This window comes from Culex pipiens, chromosome 1, assembly GCF_016801865.2.
Source record: "Culex pipiens pallens isolate TS chromosome 1, TS_CPP_V2, whole genome shotgun sequence".
In the NCBI taxonomy this organism is placed as follows: Eukaryota; Metazoa; Arthropoda; class Insecta; order Diptera; family Culicidae; genus Culex; species Culex pipiens.
The window spans coordinates 57,715,340-57,741,887 of record NC_068937.1 but is presented as its reverse complement, the minus strand read 5'-3'; the positions used below and the strand labels follow the sequence as shown (position 1 = coordinate 57,741,887).

The following is a 26,548-nucleotide window of genomic DNA, read 5'->3' as shown; positions in this document are numbered from 1 at the left end:
CAATTGAGATGCTCTACCCTGCATTTTGTTGCATTTTTTAAGGCCTTTCAGTTGCATTTTGAATTTTGAAATTAAATTGAATTTTGCCTAAGTTATAGCCTTTTTAAGATTTTTGACGTTTTTGAACCTTCAAACTTTGTGTCCCGATTTGCCCCACTTCCCGTTGACCTAGAGTGCGGAGTCTTGTCGCAAAAAGAACGATACACGCCTGTGGATCCGTTGACGAAACCGCAAGGTTTAAGAGGGCCACATTATAAGGTGTTACGTCGATTCCGTTCCGTTCCGCTCATATTTTGGCCAGATGCTAGTTTTATATGTACAAACAACCCCTGAAAATTTCAGGCAGATTGGTGAGGTCCAAACGACGTCCCATACAAAGGGGTATGCCCTGTTCGTGGACTCGCTCTTAATAAATAGAGATACAATACAAGCTTAGATTATAGTAATGATAATTTATAGGACAGATAAAGAATTATTCAAATAAATAAATTCGCAATATAATCAAAAAAGATTAGGCAAATGATAAATAGACTTGATATTACTAGTACATTAAGGAAAAGTATATTTTTAAGGAAAAAACAAAGTTTGTTACAGCAGTATCAATTGGTAAAAAAGAGTGAAAAAGCTTTGAGAGGTAAGAGAATCAAAAGTTAGTAAAATCAAAATCAAATGATGGATATTAAATAGAAGAATCAGTGAAGAATTGAGAATCACTAAAGCAAAATAAAAATAGGAGATAGGTGGTAGCTGAGAATGAAGAGAAGAGAAACCCCGTTGTGCGATGTTTCAGGTACATCCACAGCAGTTGACTCAACATACTGCGAATCAAAACAATACCGTCTACAATCACAAATTACTTCCCTTTCCCACATTGTCGCGCCCCTTTCTTTTAGCCGTCTCGACTCTGACCCGCGGTGGTCAAAGGTTTACGATCCGTTTCCACAGGCCACCAGCTAGGTCATCATGAAAACCAAGCCAACGTGGAGGTAAGAAAATAGGACACTCGCAAGGAACCAGAGCTATACTGTTCTGATCAAGATAATTCGGATGATCTAACAGAACTACGGATGTAGTTAGTTGCGCTCCTTCCAGGGTGTTCCTTACGTGGACGTCAACCGAAGAGCACGCAACAAGATCAGAGCCATTGCATGCTCTTAGGTATCAATCCTTGACCTGCAAAAAAAAAAAAAAAAAAAAAAAAAAAAAAAAAAAAAAAAAAAAAAAAACCTTTTCATCAAAATTTAAAAAAAAAAGCGAAAGAGCCGTTCAAAAGAGCGGCTCTTTTTAATGAGCGAACGAAAATGAGCGGCTCCTAAAAAATAGCGGTTTTGCCCACCTCTAGTCCCGTCTGGTCGCCACGAAAAAAGCCTTGTAGAGGGATGTAATTTTCCTGAAAGGCGGTGTCTGTATAATCTTGACAAAAGGTCTGTAGGAAGTCTGTTTTTTTTACTCGTCACTTATTTTTATTAGGACCTCTTAGGTGCTGCGTTCTCGTTAGGACACTTTAGTGGACACTTTAGGGGATTGTAATTACGCTTTAAATGAGAGGAAGGCACCAACAACCTAAAGGTGGATTAAGTTACGTTTTCCACTGTAGTGCAGGAATGTGATATCTTGTTATCATAACGAAAATCGTGTTGGGTCAATAATTTTAGTCTAGTTTTATTTTGTATTATTTTCAGTTATATTTGTGTGAGAACGGTGCCAACTGTGTTTTTTTATATACTTGTTATTGTACCTATTGTTTTTACCTGTTTTGCTATTCGACGAGAACAGGCAGGTATGTGAGGTTTCCAGTTTGAGGTCTGCACAGGTTCCTACCCCTCGAAACTAACCAAAAAATATAATGATCAACATTGGTCAACAATCTTTTCCTTATGGGACCATCCATAAACCACGTGGACACTCTAGGGGGGGGGGGGGGTATGGCGATTGTCCACGATCCATACAAAAAAGTTTTTTTTGTATGGACAATTGTCCACGAGGGGGGGGGGGGTAACAGATTCCCAAAAAAGTGTCCACGTGGTTTATGGATGGTCCCTATGTCTTATTCTTATTTATTTATTTTTTTTTTTTGCTTAAGCTATCCCACTTATCTTTGGTTAACACATCGTAGGTTTTATATTCATTAGTGTAAAGTGCTACGCGTTTAATTACTATAAATTTGAACGTGCGTGTCTCGTTTGTTAAACTGAAATTAACAGATACAGTTTGAATTAAAAATTGGTTAACATTTGCTCATTTTGTGTGCTGAGCAGTTGTGAAAGTTTGAATTAAAAATGTTAACATCCGAGTTCACGGTGGATCGATGAAGAATGGGTTTGAAAAGTTAACAATAAATAACGTTATGGTTCGTTAAAAAAAACTTACTTCGAGTAGGCATTTATAAGGTAGTTTACCAAATAAAGCATGCACAGTTTGATAAGAATCTTGGATAAAAATAAATATCATTCTTTCGTTTTGGTCGTTGGCGGTTTCACATCGAGGACGAGATCACTCCCGTACGACCAAACGAGCTGTTCGCCGCCAAACTTGTCCTGGTGCACGAGATTCTTGTACGGGTACAGGACCGGGTTGTCGACGTAGGACTCGCACTTGTAACACCACACGGACAGATCGCTGAAGCTTAGCGCGAGCGGATGTTCCGTGACCGTGGCATGTTCGATTGCGTGTTCGTTGATGTAGCGGCCGCAGCACACGTTGAAGCACAGCAGGCAGACCCAGTTTTCCACGGAGGACTCGCAGCCGGTGCACGGAGCGTTTGTACTAATTTCTGTGGGAAAAAGTCGTTTGTAACGGAGTGTTTATTTTTGGTGTGTGTGAATGTTACTTACTATCGGGGATGTTGTCGGGGTTGAGTTCCTTAAGGTGGGGGCAGTCTCGTAACGGGATGACGGCAAACATTTCCTCGTTTTGTAAGGCCTGTAAAAAGACTTGGTTAGGCTATTCATTTTCTAGCAAAACGTATAAATCAAACCTCTAAGTTTGCAGCTAGGAAATCCTGCAACGTTTCTTGCTTCGTTCCCGAATTGGAAGATCCGTCACCGGCTCCACTGCTACCGGATGCGCTCTGTTGACCCTCAGTTGTTTGCTTGTTCCGTCTTCGGCTTGGTCCGGGTTGATCGTCACCATCGAACGGAACGCCCAAATCGTCGCTCGAGTTCTTCGCTGGGGACGAGTCGGTCGAAGATCCAGAGGTTCCCGCAGAAAGTTGCAGCTTACCGAAGGCGCTGTTCAGGTCGGTTTCGCCTGTGGCACTGCGAAAGTCGGGTAGTTTTTTGTTGAATTTGAGCGACTTCCAGAATTTTTCCTGCACCGACAGCACATTTCGGATCGATTCGACGCAGGCAGCGTTTGGTCCATTGTAGCGTTGACTGACGTGTAGCATCGGGAGTGGATCACCCAGGAGGGACTTTGTACAGAGGGTCATCGCGTAGGAGATTGAGTTTACGTTGTAACCTCCCTCGAGGCACACGATCACACGACCGTTGGCCAGCGAGGAAAGCCAGTGGGTGAAGTGTCCGTATGCTTCCGGCGTGACCTTGCAACCGCCGAGTGGATCACCAATGGCGGCATCAAAACCAGCTGAAACTAGGACCAGTTCCGGATCGAACTCGTACGCGATCGGTAGGATGACTTGTTGGAAGGCTGCGGCATATTCTTGATCTCCCATGCCCTTCTTGTTCCATGGAATGTTAACGTTGAAGCCTTCACCGGTGCCATTTCCCACGGAGTCGTAATTCGCATCCTTGCTCTTTGGGAAGAAGGTCGCGTTGTCGTACCGATGGACTGACATGTAAAGGACCTTCGGGTTGCTCTCAAAGATGTGTTGCGTTCCGTTACCGTGGTGCACGTCCCAATCAACGATCAACACTCGCTTCAGCCCGTGATCGCGGATTGCGTACTGCGCCGCAATGGCCACGTTGTTAAAGATGCAAAATCCGTGCGGCATATCCGACTCGGCGTGGTGCCCCGGCGGTCGTACAATGCACACACCGCTACGGGACTGCCCGTTCAGCACTTCGTCAACGACCTGTAGCACCGATCCGGTCGCCAGCGTGGCGCACTCGAACGTCTTCGGATGGAAGTACACGGAGTTGAACTTGTCCGCCACTTGCTTCATCTCTTCCCGCTCGACCGTCCTCCGAATCACGTTCACGTGCTGGCGCGAGTGCACCAGACACAGTTCGTCAGTGGTCGCGTGGCGTGGTTTAAGTCGCTTCATTCGTGGTAACAGTTTGTACTCTTCGTGGCGCGAAAAGATTCTGGCTATTCGTTGCGGTTGCTCCGGATGAAGATCCTCGTGCAGATTGCGATGCTCGAGCAGCAGATCGTCGTACACGTAGCAAACCCGGGTCGCCGGGAAGGTCAACCTGGTTGCAATCTGCAGCATAGCTAGCCTCTCCTCGATCCGATTCTTCTCTTCACTAGCCTGGACGGGATAACAATGTCTCGTTTCATATCGAACCGGTTCCGGCTTTGGCTCCTGCTGGACGTAATACTGAATAACTTGGTGAAAGTTTGGCTGCGGATTAACGTTGTTCAACTCTTCCAATCCGTACGTCGCGTTCAGCTGCAAATTCTTCCAGTACGGTCGATGCGAATGGACGCAGTTCAGAATGGTCTGCTGCATGCTTTCGCACGGCGGCTGAAGCTTCTCGACCAGCAGCGGACACGGATCTCCCAGCAGGGCACGCAACGTTAACGCGCCTCCTTCGGCGAGAGACGTCAAGCAATAGCCACCTTCCAGGACTACGGCGACCTTGCCTTGCGCAAGGGACATCAGTGGTGAAAGGAGGTGAGGGTAAAACGCCGGCGTGATCTCCATTTGGCCCTGCAACAAATCAACAACATTAAAAAAACATTTAAAAAAAACCAACATAAAATAACAAAAAGAAAGCCATTTATGACTCGCAGACGGAACAATTCAGAGGCATTTGTACCTTTTCATCTCCCAGTGCGGAATCATAACCGGCCGAAACCAGAACCATTTCGGGATCGAACTGGGTTGGTTCGTGGAAAGAAACGAAAAAGGGGGAAAAATACGATTAGTAACTTGTACGAACCTCTGGGCAACCGTAGGCTGCGTCGTAGCCGGCCGAGACGAGAATGAGCTCCGGTTGATACTGTGGAAGGTGTGGAAATGAATGAGCTATACCTATAAATATGTACAGTTCGGACTCGATTATCCGAAGTCCAAACACAAATTTGACTGCGAATAATCGAGTCACGGAAAATGCTTTTTTCATGCTTTGAAGTCTGATAGTATGGAATCAAAGATGGCAGCCAATATGGCGGTGATGAGATATATGGAAATTCAACTGGAAATCAACTACATAATCGCCGCCCCAATGTTCATTAAAAACCCCACCCGAACGAGCTTCTTAAAATCAGCGCTATAGGTTTGAACTGTCGAGACTGTTAAAACCCACAGAACTGGCTCCAAGCAACCCGAGTGAACGCGATACACTATCCAAACACTAACGGACTTTTACTACTTGCTCCTTAATTGTTCCAACAAACGCAATAATGAATTTAAATGCAACACAATTTCCCAAAAGACAAAAAAGCCACATGAATTTTAGGGTAGTGTTTTAGGATCAATTGATAATCTGAGTTAAAAGGGTATTAAGAAAAATATAATTCGCAATTCGCAATTTTCAGTGTAAGAACGGGCCTTGACCGATCTTATGCACCAGGTTCCCGACGAACACGCACTGCCCTTACACCTACATCTCACCCTTGCTCTGAGTCAGTACGAGCAGCACGCTAGAACACGCTTTGAGTGTTCGTGCCAGGCATGCACACCTTCTTTTCCGGTTACGCATTTTAACTCGGCCGGGGGTGGTACATTACGTAGGGTTTGATGTAAGTATAAGCGCCTAACCATTTATAGTGTGCCTATCAATTTTCATTAAAGCAAAAACTGTTTTATTTTTAGTTTGAATTCAAAAACTAATTGTTATTTAGTGTGTATTGTTTTCTCCTGAAATCACCCCTATTGTTGAGTTGTGTTTATCTGTTGCTATTTCTTTTGTCGCGGTGTTGTGTTACAATATTTTGGTCCTAAGCATTTTAGAAAAGTTTTTCAAAAGTACAGTAGTAATATTTGTGTTAATCCTTTAATCATTCCATAAATTGATTAAGGGCTCGAACCTCACTTGCTTAAGAAAAAGGTGAAGTTTCAAAACAATGGACAGTGAAGGAAATATACTATGTAGTAAAAGGAAGATAGTAATTTATGAAGTAGATATAGAAATTAACAATAGTTAATAAAAAGAGGTAACAAACAAGCTTAGATTGTATTGAGGGCAATTTACAGGGAAGATGAGAAATTATTCAAATAGATAAATAAAGAAAAGGCACATGATAAACAAAATTGACATCGCTGCCAAATTAAGGGAAAGCAGACAGTTTTTTACAGCAACATCAATTGGTAAAATAGAGTGGAAAAGCGTTGAGAAATAAGAGAATCAAATAAGTAAAATCGAAATTAAATGGAGGATAGTAAACAGAAGCCGTTTTAGAAAATCAGTGAAAACAAAATAAACAGAAGATAGCTGATAGCTGAAATGGAAAGAAGAGAAACCCCGTTCTGCGATGCTCAGGTACATCCACAGCAGTTGACTCAACATACTGCGAATCAAAACAATACCGTCTGCAATCACAAATTACTTCCCTTTCCCACATTGTCGCGCCCCTTTCTTTTAGCCGTCTCTACTCTGACCCTCGCTGGTCAAAGGTTTACGAGTCGTTTCCACAGGCCACCAGCTAGGTTACACCTTGTCATCATGATGACTAAACCAAGCCAACGTGGAGGTAAGAAAATAGGACACTTGCAAGGAACCAGAGCCATGCTGTTTTGTTCAAACAGCACTACGGATGTAGTTGGGCTCCTTCCGGGATGTTCCTCGCCTAGGTGTGTCAACCGACGAGTATCATCAGTATCATGCACCCTTGGCCTGCATTAAGAAAAATATAATACAACAATAATTATAAATTAAGGGAAAAAACACTTGTTTTTAGTAACAAACTTTTCATTCTGAATTTCGTGATTTCTCGAAATTTATTTGTTGCGGTTAACAATCAAACAACAAAAGTTAAAGTTCCCAGAAGTAAAGAAAACACACATTCTCGGGCAATATTTTCGGGGGCGAAACTTCGATAGAATGTTTAACAGTCTTACAGTCCCCCGTCCTGTCACATTCGTTAAAAGTCTTGTCATGTTTGCTGAAAGTTAAAGTGGTTGTGGTTTGTAGCTAATCGTATTCAGTATAACCATAATAGGCAGGCCTGTAATACGATCACCTTACTAATTTGTGAATACTTAGCTTTAAATGTGTAGATCCCGTCACCGTCGTCAGATGTATTGTCCAAACATGTATTGGCAAAGGATTAGCCAAAGAGCAATCGCGTGCCGTTACTAATGCAACGTCGTATACTTATTTATTATAAATATGTATGATTCGGTTTCGGTTCGCTTCGTCATCTGTTGCTCTTAGGTGGATCTAGGCGAGAACTTGCAAGTGTCCTACCTTATGCCACCACGTGTGCTAAGTTTTCGTCATCGGCGCCCGGTGGAAACAAAGCTGATTGAAAGGATAACTGTAGCTTCGCATAATATCACATGCCCGAGGAATTCCAGCAATCAGGTTTGGCCAGATAAGGAGGGTGCGATAATGTGGGAAAGGGTATCAATTTGCAATTGTAGAAGGTATTGTTTTGATTCGCTACATGTTGAACCAACTGTTGTGAATGTACCTGGAACTTGCCTGTAACATTGCAGAACGGGGTCTCTCACCTATCCTCTTTCATTTTCAATTCTCGTATGTATTTTACCTAGTATTACTACTGCAACAATCTACTTTTTCCTTCTATAAAAACTCTTTATATCCAGATTTTTAAGCGAGGATGGCGTTAATGGGGGGGGGGGGGGGGAGGCGGGAGTGTCGGGATCGCGCGGTGGTACCAACTTTGAAAAAAAGTGTGACTGTCATGCCATGGCACACTTTTTTGTGATGTTATTATAGGGCTCTGTATGATTTTGACATTGTGATGTTTCAGGTACATCCTCAACAGTTGGTTAAATACGCTGCGAATCAGAACAATACCTTCTACAATCAAAAATGGCTGCCCATCCTTGGCGAGCTCCAGACACAAAAGAGCGGTGTTTTTCATTGTTTTATCAATTTGACTCATTATTTATACCACTAGATTGGATAGTCAGATCTTCATATTGCAGGGCACTTATGTACTTACAACTTATGATAGGGTCTCCAATAAAATTTGTGCTCGTTGAAAAGGTCTTTTAATTATCTATCCAACGATAGAAGAAGTTCATTTTTCGAGTGATTTTATAGCCTTTCCTCAGTGAGGTGAGGAAGGCAAAAAATGGGACACTGGCAAGCATCCAAAGCTAATGCTATAGGGTAGGGTAGTCATCAATGAGACACTTTTGGTTTTTAACATTCAATGATTTTTGAATTTTTTTATCAGCATATGCCAAAAATCACTTTCAATTCATGTTTTGCAAGAATTACATAGATTTTAAAAAGTTTATTGAAGTAAAATCAAAGTGTCTCATTGTTACCCATGGGCTGAAAGGAGTGGGGAACAATGAGACAGCCCTGGATTCTGGGTATATTCTTAATTTTGGTCAAACCTAATGAAAGGACATTGTAGCCCAACTCATTCCCTATTAAATGTCGAAAAAAATCTGAAGAAATGTAAGTTTTGGTGTTAACGGCAGCCTACGAGCGAAAAAGTAATTTTTGTCGATAATTTACTTCAACACTCCAGAATCAAACAATAATAAATAACTTTTCAAGGAAGCGTCCATAACCAAAGGCGTTCTCTCGATTGCGAGATTCCTACTCGAAACAAGGTGTTCGAAGGCTTGATTGTTGACACACCTTACTTGTGAGAGCCATTTTATCATTGTTCCCTTTGTCTCATTGATGACTACACTGAGGAAAAAGAATGTAAGATTTTCATAAGACTACATCTTTTTTTTTTTTTTTTTTTTTTTTTTTTTTTTTTTTTTTTTTTTTTTTTTTTTTTTTATAAGACTACATCTTATGTGCTGCCTGATTTGAGTATCCACTAGGCTCTCGCGATTTTCATAGACAATCTTATGACCGTCACTATAAATTCATATGGTTATAACTAAACTTTACTTATGTATTTGGTCCACTGTTGATAGACTATGGACTTCATAAGAAATTCTTATGGAATTCATCTGTAATTTTTGAATGGTTTTCGCGTATGATGCTAGTGTGAAATTTTTTGACATTTCAAGATGGCGAAAGGACGGATCGAGCAGACAATTTTAAACGCTCGCTACTCTAAATCGGCCCGTAGTTCGTTCCGGTAACTACTTCACAAAGCTGCCGCCGCCGCTATGAGTTTTACCGCGACCTCCAAGACACAGGTAAGTTCTGTGGCGGGTGTTTCGTGGGTTTTGGTTCGAAGTTGAATATTTTGTTTTGGTATTTTAGGTAATATCAATGGCCGTTGGTTCCGCCGGCGGCCCTCCCCAGCATCCTCCAGAAGGATCCGGAGAATAGCATCGGCGAGGACAGTTCGGAGCAGCGGTCGAAGGTTTAAGTTTGATTGACGCGGTCATGCCGAAGGTGGTGGCCATCCGGCAGAACATGCCGAATCACCAACAAAAGACGATTAAACCGGAGGCTGCGTAAACCAACGGGACGACGAGCAGCGGAAGGAAATGAAGTTTTGGTTATATTATTATCCTTGGCATGATATTGATCCTTGCACTGTAACTTGGATTTGGCCCGCACTTTTCTCTCGCACTTTTGACAACAAAATTTCCAAAAACTAGGCAACCAGCAGTTGTTTATTTACATTTCCATTCGCAGTTTCCACCATACTGGACATTCGCAATTTAAAATTGCGATTGACAGGTGAGCAACATCGGCTCGCTTTGATCATTTTTTGAGAAAATTAAAATTTCCCAAGCCAGTTTGACAAGTCGCAATAGTGCGATCGATAGCAATAATTTAGTGCGAAGTCCAGGTTAGTGAGAATTGCGCAATATTTTAACATTCTGCGGTTCTAGAGAGCGTCAGTATGGCTACTGCGCAAAGTGCGGCGGTATGTTCTGAACTGTAGGTTGGCTGCGACTATAAAGCGCACTTTGATTAGCGCAAAGAATTTTACAACCACGTGTCATTTCAGGATACCAAAAACCAGCATGGCACCCCGAGCATGCTTTGCTTATTTCAGAATTTTTACAACCACGTTATTTATTCCGATATGAAAAGAAGCATGTTGATCGAGCATGCCAACAATTGAGCCTACTAAGGGACCTTTGCGATTTCCGCAACGGCGGGATACGATCGCAGCGGAATGATAATTAATCCTGATACCCGCAATACGATAAGTTAAAAATATATACGTTAAAAACTTAAATATTTTTTTGTTTTCATTCAATTAAAAATAAGAAAAAATAGGTATAAAAAACAATGTTTATTAATATAATCTCCATGAGCATTGCCATATATTCTGTACACAATTCCATCTATGAATGTCATAAGATAACTCAATGGAAATCTTAATTGACGGCTTTGTCAAATTTCCCCTCCCAGCCATAAGAAAATCTTATGACATCCGAATAAAATCCTGATGTCGAAAGGTCATAAGACGTTCTTATGGATTTTGCCAGTACTTTTTTCTGAGTGTACTCTACCAGACTGTTCTGATAAAATAATTCGAATGATCTAAAAGAACCACAGACGTAGTCAGTTATGGTTCTTCCAGGATGTTCCTTACCTGGGTGTCAACCAAAGAGGTATCGAGCCTTGCAAGGCCTCGAACCTTATGCTTTATGAAGGAGATGTAGTAAAAAGTAAAGTAAATCTTTCCCAGTTCCTGAGGGGAACACCCGTGAAGAGTATCGGGGCCGGCATTTACAAAGCGGATTCAGTGGCAGTTTTTCACTCAACTAATGTTAACATGTTTAGGTTAATTTTAACATTCCATAGGTTCCCTTTACTAAGCAATCGAATCCAGAAGGGAAAAGATCACCAGTTGTGTTGGTCCGAGCCGGGATTTGAACCCCGATCTACCGCTTACGAGGCGGAAGCGTTACCACTAGGCTACGTGGCTCGGACTGAGATGTAGTAAGGCCGTTGCAAATATTTTTTGAAATTTATATGTTAGTAAATTTCATGTTTTTATGAAACAAACGTTATAAAAAAAACGTTTTTGAGCGAGCAAAATAAAAATATCCAAAACAGGGGCAGGGGGGGGGGGGGGGGCAGAAAGGACCACCCGGGGTTTTGGGCTTTAGAATGGATTTAGACCAACTGTAAGGCTAGGGTCTTATAAAGGACGTCAAATAATATCATCACACCGAAAAGGACGTTTAAATTCATTGTATTATTCGAATTATGTTTATAATGTTACCAGAAGCTATTAGCCAAATCTAAACGTAGAAATATGTACGCTCCCTGCAAAGGCCTATGCATTGATCTCAGTTGAAAGATTCTCCAAATTCCTGCATTTTAAATGTAATATCCTGGAGTAGAACTGTTAAATTCTAATGAAAACACAATTGAAATAATTATAAAATCCATTTTTCATTTCGTCCAGAAAAATAAAAGTTTGCATGTGATTGAAACCACAATTTTCGAGTCGCAAAAACGTGCTGACAATATCCACAAAAAAGAGCATAAAACCCCCGATGCGAACTAATCGCTGTGAACTACTCCCAATCTATGCGCAAGAGAAACCTGTTTTTGCACGATTAATAGCTCCAACCAGTGAAACCCCGATCGATAATTGATGGCAGCGTAATTTGTATCTAAGCTCGTAGAGGAGCGTTCTTTTATTACGTAACGCAGCTGGGGGGTCGGAGACCCTGTTACGCTCAATATTTTTTTTAAATTTGTATGGACATTTTGTTACGAGGGGGGGGGGGGGAGGGGGTCTAAAAATCCGCTTTTTTTGCGTTACGTAATAAAAGAACGCTCCCTAGTAGTGACACACCAGCCGACATGAGCAAGTAACGGGAAGTAATGATTTCAGCCCATCCACAAAGAAAAAATCTTCCCGGTCTAGTTGAACTCACCTCCAGTGCCACCGGTAGCAATAGTTGCTGCCAAATGGCCAGATAGTCTCCGTTGGTCATTCCGATTCGGTTGAGCGGGACGTTAAAGTTGTAGCCCAGTCCAGCGCCTTCGCCGATGCAGTCAAAGTCGGACTCGCGCAGGTTTGGCCAGAACGTTCCGCACTCGTAGCGATGGATCGAAAAATACAGGACTCTGCGGGATTTAAAAAAAGTGTTAAGGTGGAAGAGCCCTTTTCGATTTTGTTCAACTCACCTCGGATCATCGTAAAACATCCGCTGTGTTCCCTGTCCGTGGTGGATGTCCCAGTCGACAACCAGGATCCGCTTCAGTCCACGCTTATCGAGCGCATGCTGCGCCGCAATTGCCACGTTGTTGAAGAAGCAGTACCCATTGTACTCGGCCTTCATGGCGTGGTGACCCGGCGGCCGGATGATGGCCATTCCGTTCTGCACACGCCCCTCCAAAATTGCATCGACCAGCTCGATCGTACTACCCGCTGATAGTAGCGAACAATCGTAGGATGACTGGAGAAGAAGAGAGGAGGGAGAAAGTCATAAATTAGCTTATTATGAACAAGTTGAAGTAATGACTTATCTTATCATGAGTGCAGTCCGACGACGATACTGATAAGCATGATAATTACAGTACCATATGCCAACACACACTCACCGGATGGATAAAGACCGCGTCGTAATGCGAACTTAGTTCCTCCAGTGCGGCCACATCCTGCGAGCCCCGTGTACTCTTGAGAATCTCCAACTGCTCGGGCGTATGCTTCGTCAACACCTCCTCCTCGCTGGCCATCCGAGGTTCAATCACGGCACATCGCTCGACCAGCTTGAGCTCCCGGCACCGTTCCAGCACCCGGGTGAACCGCTCCGGACACTCCGGATATCCGTCGTCCCACAGGCACCGATGCTCGGCAAACTTCTCGTCGTAGACCAGCCCGGTCGGCCCGCGGACCAGTTCCGTCGCGGCGATCGCGCTGCCGTAAATGTCCTTCAGCTGGACAACGCCACCGTTCTGGTCCGGATTGGCCGCCCCTTCCTTCGGTTCCGTGGACATTTTCAGCTTGCCTCGCTTTTTCGCTTCCGCGAGCGCTGGGTTGGGCTTTCTGGTTCCGTAGAATTTGGCCTTTCGTTCGGTTTCCGCTGCTTCGACCGACGCACGCTGGGCTCGGGTTGTGATTTTGGTCTTTTGGGCGCCCTGTCGGGTCACGACGGTGGAACTCTGGAGCACAAATAAGAAAAAGTTTATTAAACGATTTATTAGAACGATCAGATGACACAGAAAAAACGGGTAGAAGACGACAGACACAACAGTATCGATTGGGGACAGAAACTGGAGTGAGGCTTGTCCTTCCCTCTTCACACGAGTAGTAAAGAAATCAAAACATGCTTCTGCGCCTCGAGGAATTGTAATCAGGTGGATGGGGCAAGTCTAGACCGCGAGAGAGAAAGAGAGATATTGAGAGAGTTGGGAGATAATTGACAATTGAGAGGGAGTGCGTTGAATTGAGAGAGGAGACTGGTAGATACCGATAATCAAATGTTTGTAACAATTTATGCATAAAAACAATGCGTCGCTTTTGAGCTATCTTGTGACACGTCCTATCTTTTCACAGCAGACGTGTCACAAGAAAGCACACAAGTGACGATTGACGAATGATTGCTATTAGGGTAATTCGTGAGTTTGGATCCGCATAGTCGAAAACTATACAAATACTTTACGACATATAATTACACGATTATTGTTCAAATGTCGGTTGCAGGATTAAATATGGGTAATTATCTACCAACTCACACGAAATCGGGAAAAGTTGCCCCGACCCCTCTTCAATTTGCGTGAAACTTTTGTCCCTGAGCACGAATCCGAGGTCCGTTTTTTTTCATTTTTGAACATGCGAAAAAAGAGGTATTTTCAATTATTTGCAGTCTGGAACGGTGATGAGATAGCAATTTGGTTTCAAAGGGACTTTTTTGTAAAATTAGATGCCCGATTTGATGGCGTACTCAAAATTCCGAAAAACGTAATTTTCATCGAAAAAAACACTAAAAAAGGTTTTAAAAACTCTACCATTTTCCGTTACTTGACTGTATTTTTTTTTGGAAATGTCATTTTAAGGGTGCACAGCAACCAAGGAAGTTGTAGTCTTCTTATTCCAACATTGTCAAACTCACGGACCCAATCCTGCAACAATCTTATTGTAAAAATAGTAAAATTTTGTTTAGGACTATTTTGAAGACAGTAACCTAAGGGATGAATAAAAAAATATATCGATAGTTCCCGTAATTTTGAAGATACTAAAATATCTGTAACAAAAATCATAGTGCAAAGACTCCGTTTGATGTGCACCGTTAAGGGAAATTTAATGTACATTTCGAATCTACATTAACCCAGAAGGGCATTTTTTCATTTAGAACAAAATTTTTCATTTTAAAATTTCGTGTTTTTTTCTAACTTTGCGGGGTTATTTTTCAAAGTGCAACAATGTTCTACAAAGTTGTAGTGGTCGGGGCAACTGCTGTGTGAGTTGGCGGAGAATTACCCATATGTAATTCGCAATTCGCAATTCGCAATTTTCAGTGTAAGAACGGGCCTTGACCGATCTTATGCACCAGGTTCCCGACGAACACGCACTGCCCTTACACCTACATCTCACCCTTGCTCTGAGTCAGTACGAGCAGCACGCTAGAACACGCTTTGAGTGTTCGTGCCAGGCATGCACACCTTCTTTTCCGGTTACGCATTTTAACTCGGCCGGGGGTGGTACATTACGTAGGGTTTGATGTAAGTATAAGCGCCTAACCATTTATAGTGTGCCTATCAATTTTCAGTAAAGCAAAAAACTGTTTAATTTTTAGTTTGAATTCAAAAACTAATTGTTATTTTACTGTGTATTGTTTTCTCCTGAAATCTTTCCTAGTGTTAAGTCGTGTTTATCTGTTGCTATTTCTTCTGTCGCGGTGTTTTGTTACAATGTTTTGAACCTAAGCATGTTATTAAAAAGTTTACCAAAAGTACAATAACGTTGTGTGTGACTTTGATCATTCAATATATTGAGTAAGGACTCAAACCTTACTTGTTTGAAGAAAAGGGCGTAGATTAAAACAATAGACAATAAAGGAAAGCAAACTACATAAAGTTCGATACTGAAAGAATAAGTGTATGTTGAAGGAAAGAAGAGTAAAAGCTGTATGAAGTAGATTAAAAATATAGGCAATAATTTATGAAAAAAACTATCTGATAAAGGATAAATAATATCATATAAGCTTAGATAGCATTAATGACAACTTCAGGAGCCGATTGGGGATGTTAGGGAAAACACATAGCAGTTAAAACTGGCAAATAAAGTAGAGGAGACATGACAGATAAGTGAAACAAGACTAAAGTAGTTGGAGATAAGAAGAAGAGATACTCCGAGTTGCGATGTTCTAGGTACATCCACAACAGTTCGTTCAACATGCTGTGGATCAAAACAATACCTTCTACAATCACAAATTACTTCCCTTTCCCACATTGCCGCTTTATGATGTAGTCCATGCTCTGCAAAGAAAGGGATGTTAGTAAAATATAAACACTATAAAATATCGATACAGTTACTTTCGTGAACCTGAGTGACATCAGAGTTTCTTATGTTGTTGCTGTTGTCTCCAGTGTGATAATATCACTCCAAAGTGGTTGTCGTGGTGCAATCGATCTCCAACCGCAGGCCCAGACACGACATGAAAATGGAAACAAACAAAAACAAAACAAAAAGATGCATTAGTATAAGAAAATAAGAGAAACGAAAGATCATGCAATCAAAATAAAATGGTGGATAGTAAACAGAAGCAGAATTAGAAAATCAGTTATACATAATAAAGAAATAGAAGATAGATAGTAGCTGAAAGTGGAAAGAAGAGAAACCCCGTATTGCGATGTATCAGGTACATCCACAACAGTTAACTCAACATGCTGTGAATCAAAACAATACCGTCTACAATCTTCCCTTCCCACATTGCGCATCCCTTTCTTTTGGCCGTCTCTACTCTGACCCTCGCTGGTCAAAGGTTTACGAGTTCGTTTCCACAGGCCACCAGCAAGGTCACGTGTTGTCATCATGATGACGAAACCAAGCCAACGTGGAGGTAAGAAAATGGGTAACTTGCAAGGAACCAGAGCAGCTGTTTTGACCAAGGTCTAGGTCAGCTAACAGCACTACGGGTGTAGTTCCGCTCCTTCCTCACCGGGTGTCAACCGAAAAGGTATCATTTCACCCTTGGCCTGCAATTACCCATATGTAATTAATTATTAAATTAGTATTTATTAAAAGATTGATATAATTCATGAAAAAGATTTTAGAGCGCAACAAAAAGTGCGCACCTTCAGAAATATTGCCTTGTTAGCTGACAGATTGTGCATTGAGTGCGGAGAGTGAGAAAACAACGGGATACGCTTGGCTGGCGAAAGAGAGACTGAAGATTGTCAAATCAGTTTTGTGGTTGATTTGTGTTCGCTCTGTTCGTTAATTGCAAGATATCTGTGTTTTTTTTTTATTATGAAAGAAAGTCCCTGATCACGGCAGCGATAAACCATTAATTTCATTCTACCAATAGTTTTGGTCGATTTACTGTCTGGAAATTAGTTGTTAGGCAGACAACTCTGCATTTTTAAGAATCTGGGATTGTATGGCCCTAAAATTTGCTAATATGGTTAAAAAAATAAAATCAAATTATTCGCTCTCCCTGGGTTTTGTCATAATGAGTGTCATAGGTTTGATGCTTGTTTGGCAAAGATTATGATTTGATTCGATGTGGAATTAAAATCGAAGTGTTCAGTATATTGCTGAAGCTTCCATTTTTACACATGGACACCACTTCATGCTGCGAGAACCCACTTTGGCGTAGTCTCAGGGCTTAATCGATGGCCGGTAAGCTGTCATCGAGACAAGGAGGTTCTCTGATAGTGGAAATATCACATTTGTACAATGAACCGCTACATATGTGATTTTTCTCTATCTTAATGTGGGTGTCAGGTTAGGATGCGGGTTTAAAAAAATAGTGTTTGTAGAATTTAGGATTTTAACTATAAATATCAACTTTTTATACTTTGCCTTTAGTTATTTAGGGACAAAATTAGTAACAGTGAATTTAGTAATTCTATCAGAATCGGTGATTTTCATTCAAGTAGCATAAAAACCATTCTGATTTGTCAAAATTTCCATAGAGTCTCGATCAATCAATAGTGAAATGATATCTGACTAAATTCGTTGATCTGTTGAACTAACGGTTGTCGGATTATGATTGTATCGACCATTGTTGCGAATCGAGGATCTACTGGAATTCTGAAGAACAAATGGTCGTCTCTTTTTCAATTCACGACTTGTAAAATATCAACTTTTATTTTTTTTGTTTTTTTAAAAGAAGCCAGACAGGTTTTAAAAGAAACGTTTTTTTTGGTTAATAATTAAAATGTCGGGGATTTGAGATAAGAGTAGCTTTCGGATAGGTTGCTTTAAATCTTGTATTCAAATCTTGTAGTTATCTGCAAATGAATATTTGGACTTGAATGAATAATTGAATAAGTTGGATTTATGAATAACACACAACTGTGCATTTATTCTAGAGTCAGATCCATACAGCGTCATTGTTTATTTGGTCGAAGTGTACTAATTCATTGGCAGATCTGATTCTAGTTGTAATGTACGACAAGACTACTGACGGACGTGACAGGACGAGGGCCCAGTTTAGAGGTTTCGACATCTACGATGTGCGGCTGAATCACCCTCCCAAAAAAAAATAAAAATAAAATAAAATAAAATCAAATTATTCGCTCTACAGCATTGCCTTGGCGTTCTCGATTGCGAGCTTCCTACTCGAAGCTAGGTGTCCGAAGGCTTGATTGTTGATGCAATTGCAAACCTCTTTTTACACCTGAGCTTCCATCTACCCCGGGATTCAAACCTTTGGATTGTGAGTCCAACTACCTACCAGCGACTCCACCGAGACAGGACCCAGGGTGACGACTCCTTCACCTGGACTGAGCTAACGCCTTAACTTCTAGGTTAGACCGGGGCCAACATTTACTTCCCCGTCCGACGGATGGCGTGATCAGAGAAAATCTCGTCTCGAAAAATGCCACCGGAACCTTCTGGGATCGAACCCAGGTCGACTGGGTGAACGGCAATTGCGCTTGCCCCTACACCACGGGTCCCGGCTATGGTTTTTTGAAAAAAACTACTTTACCGACACATCAAAAGGACAGAAGTATAGTAGTGAATTAGAGCAATTCTCTACGAAATCGGTCTTTTTTCTTCAATTTTAATTTTTGTATTTTTTAATCCGACTGAAACTTTTTTGGTGCCTTCGGTATGCCCAAAGAAGCCATTTTGCATCATTAGTTTGTCCATATAATTTTCCATACAAATTTGGCAGCTGTCCATACAAAAATGATGTATGAAAATTCAAAAATCTGTATCTTTTGAAGGAATTTTTTGATCGATTTGGTGTCTTTGGCAAAGTTGTAGGTATGGATACGGACTACACTGGAAAAAAATAATACACGGTAAAAAAAATTTGGTGATTTTTTTATTTAACTTTTTATCACTAAAACTTGATTTACAAAAAAACACTATTTTTAATTTTTTTTATTTTTTGATATGTTTTAGAGGACATAAAATGCCAACTTTTCAGAAATTTCCAGGTTGTGCAAAAAATCATTGACCGAGTTATGAATTTTTTAATCAATACTGATTTTTTCAAAAAATCGAAATTTTGGTCGTAAAATTTTTCAACTTCATTTTTCGATGTAAAATCAAATTTGCAATCAAAAAGTACTTTAGTGAAATTTTGATAAAGTGCACCGTTTTCAAGTTATAGCCATATTTAAGTGACTTTTTTGAAAATAGTCGCAGTTTTTTATTTTTTAAAATTAGTGCACATGTTTGCCCAGTTTTGAAAAAAATATTTTTGAAAAGCTGAGAAAATTCTCTATATTTTGCTTATTCGGACTTTGTTGATACGACCTTTAGTTGCTGAGATATTGCAATGCAAAGGTTTAAAAACAGGAAAATTGATGTTTTCTAAGTTTCACCCAAACAACCCACCATTTTCTATCGTCAATATCTCAGCAATTAATGGTCCGATTTTCAATGTTAATATATGAAACAATTGTGAAATTTTCCGATCTTTTCGAAAAAAATATTTTCAAAATTTTCAAATCAAGACTAACATTTTAAAAGGGCGTAATATTGAATGTTTGGCCTTTTTGAAATGTTAGTCTTGATTTGAAAATTTTGAAAATATTTTTTTCGAAAAGATCGGAAAATTTCACAAATGTTTCATATATTAACATTGAAAATCGGACCATTAGTTGCTAAGATATTGACGATAGAAAATGGTGGGTTGTTTGGGTGAGACTTAGAAATCATCAATTTTCCTGTTTTTAAACCTTTGCATTGCAATATCTCAGCAACTAAAGGTCGTATCAACAAAGTCCGAATAAGCAAAATATAGAGAATTTTCTCAGCTTTTCAAAAATATTTTTTTCAAAACTGGGCAAACATGTGCACTAATTTTAAAAAATGAAAAACTGCGACTATTTTCAAAAAAGTCACTTAAATATGGCTATAACTTGAAAACGGTGCACTTTATCAAAATTTCACTAAAGTACTTTTTGATTGCAAATTTAATTTTACATCGAAAAATGAAGTTGAAAAATTTTTACGACCAAAATTTCGATTTTTTGAAAAAATCAGTATTGATTAAAAAATTCATAACTCGGTCAATGATTTTTTGCACAACCTGGAAATTTCTGAAAAGTTGGCATTTTATGTCCTCTAAAACATATCAAAAAATAAAAAAAATTAAAAATAGTGTTTTTTTGTAAATCAAGTTTTAGTGACAAAAAGTTAAATAAAAAAATCACCAAATTTTTTTTACCGTGTATTATTTTTTTCTAGTGTAGTCCGTATCCATACCTACAACTTTGCCGAAGACACCAAATCGATCAAAAAATTCCTTCAAAAGATACAGATTTTTGAATTTTCACATATCATTTTTGTATGGACAGCTGCCAAATTTGTATGGAAAATTATATGGACAAACTAATGATGCAAAATGGCTTCTTTGGGCATACCGAAGGCACCAAAAAAGTTTCAGTCGGATTAAAAAATACAAAAAAAATCGAATGACCGAAATCCTAGAGAACTGCTCATTACTGATATAGTTTCAACTAAAAAATCAAGACAAACAACATTTATCTCAATCGTCGGGTTTCCCCCTTTTTCTACCTGACATCTGCGTTCCGCTTATTTCTCAGCGTCTATCCAAGACTCAACCAAAAGATCCCCAAGATCAGCTGATGATCTCGGCTGTTCGCTCCACTGACTTTGCTGAGTTGATGTGATTGCTCGGCTTGTTTACGGGACTTTTGTGCTATATCTGTGTTTTATCACCTTTGCGTGCGCCACCAAGAGCAGTGTTTTGCAACATTTTGCAAAACACCGAAAGGAGGGCCTCCGCCCGTCTGATAATCATTTTTGGTTTCTGCTTTGTAACATGATTTGCTTCGCTACCGGTGGTGGTAGTTGATGGCCCGGGAAGTGGAAACTTGCGCTTAATTGTTATGACTAGAGCACTTTGCTGTCTTTTTGTAGCGCGACATGCTTTGGGCAGATGATTATCTACTCTATCTGATGTTGTGCTTTTAATGGTGGACAGCCCTTAAACTGATTTTTCAAATTCGAATATAGACAAATGTCCCTCGGCTCTGGAGGATATATAACATGGTTTTTGGTATGGAACCAACATAGTTTAACTGAGATCCGATTTAATTTGTTATACAGCACTTGTTCAGTAACTGGGCTAAGAACGTAGCCCAGTTAAGGACGTATTAGACTGCGACAAACAAACAAACACACTCGCAAACAAACAAACTTTTTGACAGTTTGGAAGTTTATCTGCTTCGGTTGTTTACCAGCATTGGTTTGCAGAAACGTCAGCCTGAGTACATTTTGCTTTGTTTGCGAGTTTGGAAAACTGTCAAACACGAAAAATTGCGAGTTTGTTTGTTGTTTTTCCATAGCCCAATACCTCCTTTACCGAAAGTTGCTCGCTAACTGGGTTTAACGAGAAATGCCGAGTTCACTAGATTTACAGACGTTGTTTTTTTTTGGTTTTGTTTTTAGAACGTAAAACCCGACGCCTTATGGCCTATCTACAATCACATTACTTAGAAAATGGGGTCCTAAAATTAAGACTAAATTTGTGATATTATTTTTCACAACGTTAAAGCTTATTTTTCTGAATACAATGACCCTTTGTACGACCGTAAAAGATTTAACATGAATTTTAAATCAATTTTGAAAAATTAACTTCGCGGCCTTTCTTGACATTAAAGGTCCTGCTTGTCAGCTCGTTCCAAGGGGACCGAGTTCGAGAGAATCGCTGGCAAAAAGTGGACAACTTGTTTCAATTCCTATTTAAAAAGAAAGCTTGACTGGTGGTATTTTTACTGATGATACGATAAAACACATCATTATCCTCAACTCTGCTTTAATGCTTCTTAATTTATGTTGATTTTCGCAATAAAACTCATAATTTTAAAAAATCTCGCTATTGGGCCCTTTTAACTTTCCAACTGTTGTTCATAATGGGCCCTTTCTAAATGCAATTTCGAAAAGAACTGAAAGGGCACTAAAGCGCTGTCACCTGATTGTTGTTTTTAATGATGTTTATGGACCTTTTTGCTTAGTTAGAAATGATGAGAAATTCAGCGGAAATTTTGATAATTTGTGAAGTTTTGTGATCGAATGGTGTAGATAAGGTATGTGAAACATAAAAATTCTTCAAAAGTGTACTGAACAGCAGCCGCGGGCCGTATTAAATATTGTATTTCGACGAAGTTTTTTTCTGCAGAAATCCTTGGTGAAACGTAAACCAAACTTTGTTTTGAAGTGAATTAGTGTTAAGAATGTATGAAAAGTTCACTTTATAACATAGAAAGTTCCTTAACCACGAAAAACTAACGAAAAAGAAAAGGGCACAATTGAACTATTTTTCTGGTTTGGAGTGAACATTGTTATGTGCCCTTTTGGTTTTTTTTTTTATTTTTTTCAATAGGAAATTTTTTGCTATCAATCTGATTCTTGTAGGGCATATAGGGAGTGTACTAATGAATGGAATAGTGGAATAATTGGTTTTGTGCCCTAATGAAATGTTTGGCTCGAGTTGATCGATCAAAAAAATGTTGTCTTGTCAGTTTTTCTTTGCATTAAAATGTAATATTTACATAGAGATTTAGGATCCTTAGCTTCGGAATTGGGTCCTAAAATGAAGCTTAGATTGCTGATATTATTGTTTACAGCAATAAAGCTTATTTTTCTGAGTACAATGAACCTTTGTACGACCACAAAGAGTTTAAAATGGATTTTTAAATCAATTTTGAAAAATTAACCTCGCGGTCCTTCTTGACAGAAAAGCTCCTACTTGACAGCTCGTTCCAAGGGGACCATAGTTGATCCATCGAAAAAATGTTGTCTTGTCAAAAAAATTTTTTGCATTAAAATGAAAAAAAGTGATTAGAGTTGGTTTTTAATCGTGTTTTTTACCGTTGTATATAAAAATTTACATAGGGCTTTAGTACCCAATTTGAATCAATATGAATATGATTTTCTACAAAGGAAAAGTTATCAAATTAGAAATCGTATGGTTTGGAAAAAAATCAAAATCGTGTACATTTTTAATACAAATAAAATAAAAATAATACAACGACACATTTTTTTTCTCGTGATTCGATTATCCGAAGTGACATTTTTCCAAGGCTTCGGATAATCGTGTTTGGAGATCCGGCATAAACTTTTTTGCATTCGATTTTCAACTTTAACACTATTTTTTATACATAAGTTTTGGACTACCTATCGAATCTTCAGACAATTTAATAGAGCGGCCAATGTTGAGAAAACAAGAATTTTAGGTACATTTGTTCAGTTCACGATTCTGAGTCGAGTTATGTGGAAAGTTCATTTTTAGAGCAGGATTCTAGCCTTTCCTCAGAGGAAGGCAAAAAATGAAAAATCTTAGTTTAGTTAGATAGTTTTTTTTAATGTTTTAACAAATGTGTGTTTTTTAGGGTGAATAAGGGGAAAATTTACAATTCAGAGAGCACGTGGTACTGTGATAGAGTAACGTGCGATTCATAATCGAAATACCTACCAAATATGTCTAAAAGATTGAAGATCTGGCAACGACTACCTATAATGAGGTTTTTTTTGTAAAGGTCCAATATACCAAATTTTCTTTTTTTTGGTTTTTTTTGGGAGTTATTCAATAGCCCTGACTGAAGTCCCTTTCAAAAACAATCAATCAGCAAAAAAATATTTTTTTTATTTGATTAAAAAAAAACTTTAGCTCTTTTTTGGAGCCGTATCTTACTTATTCGTTCGACAAAAATGTCCGAATTAATAATTTAAACAGCCTTTGCATAAGACAGGTACACTCATCCCTCATATTCGGAACAGTTTACAGATTGGCCAATGTTCAAAAAATCATAGCAAATCGATAATTGAACTTAATGATTCGCGTTTACCTTCATTTGAAAGCTTTTCATGCGATCTTTTGAATGCTGTATCGAACAACTGCAAATTTTAACTTTTATATCAAGTTTTTGAAGAAAAACTTTGACAAATTCGGAACACTTTTTTCTTACGGATGTAAACAAACTTTGGTTCTCTCCAGGAGTACATATTTGTAACAAAATAATGACTTAACAAACTGCAACCAGTGGAACTCAAGCTTAGTGATGTTTTATCCATGCTCTGATAACTTTTTTGTGAGAATACCAGTTAAATTTAGGTGTTCCACAATTGTGGGAGGCACAATAACATCCCACAATCATGGAACAGGCAATTTGGAGGCAGTGTTTTGCTGCTCATGGTAAAATAGTCTTGAAATGAGGTTTTTTGTTCAAAAAGTACTACTTTTACTGGTGAAATAGCAAGAGAATGTCCAAATGAAGGTCCCAAAAATAGTAGGGTCGACAGAAAAGATGCATTTGGCCTGCTATTGACAAATTATCACAAAAGTGTTCCGAATTTGTGGGTGTTCCGAATATGTGGGATGACTGTAATCGAAACACCTTCCAAACGAGTTTAAAAGATTGAAATCTGGCAAATCTGTTACAAGCCGTTTTCGAATGTAATAATGTTTGAACTCGTCAAAGAACATTCCCAGAGTTTTTTAATAGGTTCTATGAACATATGAAAGACAATAGTTTATATCTCGGATTAGTTTAAAAAAAGACGAAAGAGCCATTGGTAAACAAAGACCTTTTTGCATCGGCATTCGACCTACTAACAACAAAACACTTTCAAAACTGTTTGAGGTTGTTCATCTACATGTCCTTCAAGAGCCCTAAATTAAAAATAAAGGAAATTTTGTTTCAAATTAGAGAAAAACAAGAATTAGTGACCTTTTCAAAAAAAAAAAAAAAAAAAAAAAAAAAAAAAAAAAAAAAAAAAAAAAAAAAAAAAAAAAAACTCTAGATTCAAGCTTGTCATAACAATGACTCAATCACAGCAAAACTCGAAAGCATCGATTTCTGATTGCATCTGACCTAGCGAACCAAATTTCTGACGGTCAACCCGCCGGCCCACCCACACGCAAGTAACAACCTCAAGACCCTTCCTCGCCCTTGGTGTGAAAGAATCGATTAGCGCCTGTCCCTGGGGCCGCTGCTGGGTGACCACAAAACACTGAATTAATTATCGTCACTACGACGAAGGTCAACCCACTGAGCAATAAACAGTTACCAGTGTCCTTTTTTGGTAAGGGCCACCATCGCTGCTACCTTGCCTTGCCTGGTCAGCGATTCACCGATTCTAGTTTTATTATGCTAATAAGACTTTACCCAATGCCACACTTACCATTGTTACTAGTGTTGATTCTGCTACGAATCCCGGTTGTTGTGCGTATCCGAATCTGTGTTTTGAGACCTTATTCTACCTGAGGTCTGTACGGTTTCGATGGGAATGTTTACACTGTCTTCCTGGTTTTACCAAACTCACTCCATTCCACAATAAGTTATTCCTTGTTTGTTTTATTTCAACATTCGCTCACCATCACCTGAATTGGATTGGACCACGGACGGAGTGTGTGTAGGAAGAACAAATATCTCACCGTCGTCGTTGTCGTCGGAAGATACGAAGAAACAAGGAAAATAACAAGAACACCCACTTGCGGATTCTTCCTCTAAAAAGGAGATTTTGCCTGATCTGCTGCTGATTTATTCGCAGCTGCGCTCGTTCAATCCCTGTCCTTGGAACTGAACCACTTACGGGTGATTAATTCCTTCACAGGGCAACCGATCCGACGGAATTCCGACAATGTCCATCTCAGTAGGCCGCGATTCGACTCAAACGCGTGTCAATATACTTTTTTGCTCACTGCAATTTTAGCTGGCAAACAACTCGCTTGAGGCTGAATTTTACGCCCAGTTTCATGGCAGCCACTTTTACACTTGCTTCCTGCATTCTAGTTCACCAAAATAGCGATGTTTTCAACAAAAAATTCCCCTCGTTTATAAATAAAACCGAGAGACCACGCGAATTTGCCTGAACCGACGGAGTTGCAAATTTTGGACCGTTCTTCTCGAGATCTGCGAATAAACTGCTACGCTACGAGGTACGAGCCAAGGAAGCCATGAAAATTAGAGAGCCTGGAGCTTATCAGAGAACGGACATCTCAAACCAAAAGTACCAATCGAAACACGAGAACTGTCAAACGGATGTACCAATCGAGCATAAGACAAAGGATTTTGCTCGATTGGTACCTCCGTTTGACAGTTCTCGTGCTTCGATTGGTACTTTTGGTTTGAGATGTCCGTTCTCTAATAAGCTCCAGGCTCTCTAATGAAAATGGGAGCGAAAAACGCGAACACCAAAGAAAACTGTAAACAAATCTGTCAATTTTGCACACGCGAAATGCAAAATTAATCATTTCTCATAGCGATGAGATTTCGACACTTTTCGTACATTTTTTTTTGTTCAACTTGAATAACCACAAACAAAAAAGTGTAAAAATTGTACACGTCAAATGGTTAACTTTATTTTCTTCATGCACTACCCGTCACTTAAAATGTGTTGTAGAAGTGCGACAGACTTTTGCAATCTATCGTACAGACAAATGTGATAAGCGCAGCATTTTGATTTGACGTGTTTTCATATCTCGACTTTTTTTTTATTAGGTCCTATAAACATATGAAAGACAATAGCTTATAGGACCTTTTCAAAAAAAAAAAAAAAAACTCCAGATATGCACCCAGTAAACTCAGTTCGAATTCTGAAACAGATTTCAATTCGAATCGTATACAAATTCCGTTTCTAACGCATCAACCAGTTCTGTGGTTTAAATACTCCCAGTCGCGGCGTTCTCACAGTATTCTTTAAGAATTCTAGCAGAGCGAAAATATTCTTACTA

The 26,548-nt window shown here is 39.5% G+C and overlaps 1 protein-coding gene and 1 long non-coding RNA gene across 3 annotated transcripts; one reads left to right on the top strand and one right to left on the bottom strand.

Moving 5' to 3' along the window:
• Positions 1–1,637: 1,637 nt before the first annotated feature.
• Positions 1,638–25,745, bottom strand: LOC120429205 (histone deacetylase 6). 2 transcript variants are annotated; one of them, XM_052706422.1, is made up of 8 exons: positions 24,997–25,745; positions 12,762–13,322; positions 12,345–12,616; positions 12,092–12,284; positions 4,944–5,003; positions 2,978–4,834; positions 2,835–2,922; positions 1,638–2,773 (listed from the first exon to the last, which is right to left on the bottom strand). In XM_052706422.1, the coding sequence occupies exons 1-8, from the start codon at positions 24,997–24,999 to the stop codon at positions 2,448–2,450; spliced, it is 3,360 nt and encodes a 1,119-aa protein (XP_052562382.1). In that variant the 5' UTR covers positions 25,000–25,745; the 3' UTR covers positions 1,638–2,447. The 2 variants fall into 2 exon arrangements, with proteins under 2 accessions (XP_052562382.1, XP_039450349.1); XM_039594415.2 differs by lacking the exon at positions 4,944–5,003 and adding an exon at positions 5,067–5,126 and having other exon boundaries at positions 24,997–25,744.
• On the top strand, positions 5,133–11,890 carry LOC128092557 (uncharacterized). Its single transcript, XR_008211873.1, has 2 exons — positions 5,133–9,430; positions 9,498–11,890. It is a non-coding gene; the product is annotated as an uncharacterized LOC128092557 (long non-coding RNA).
• Positions 25,746–26,548: the final 803 nt, after the last annotated feature.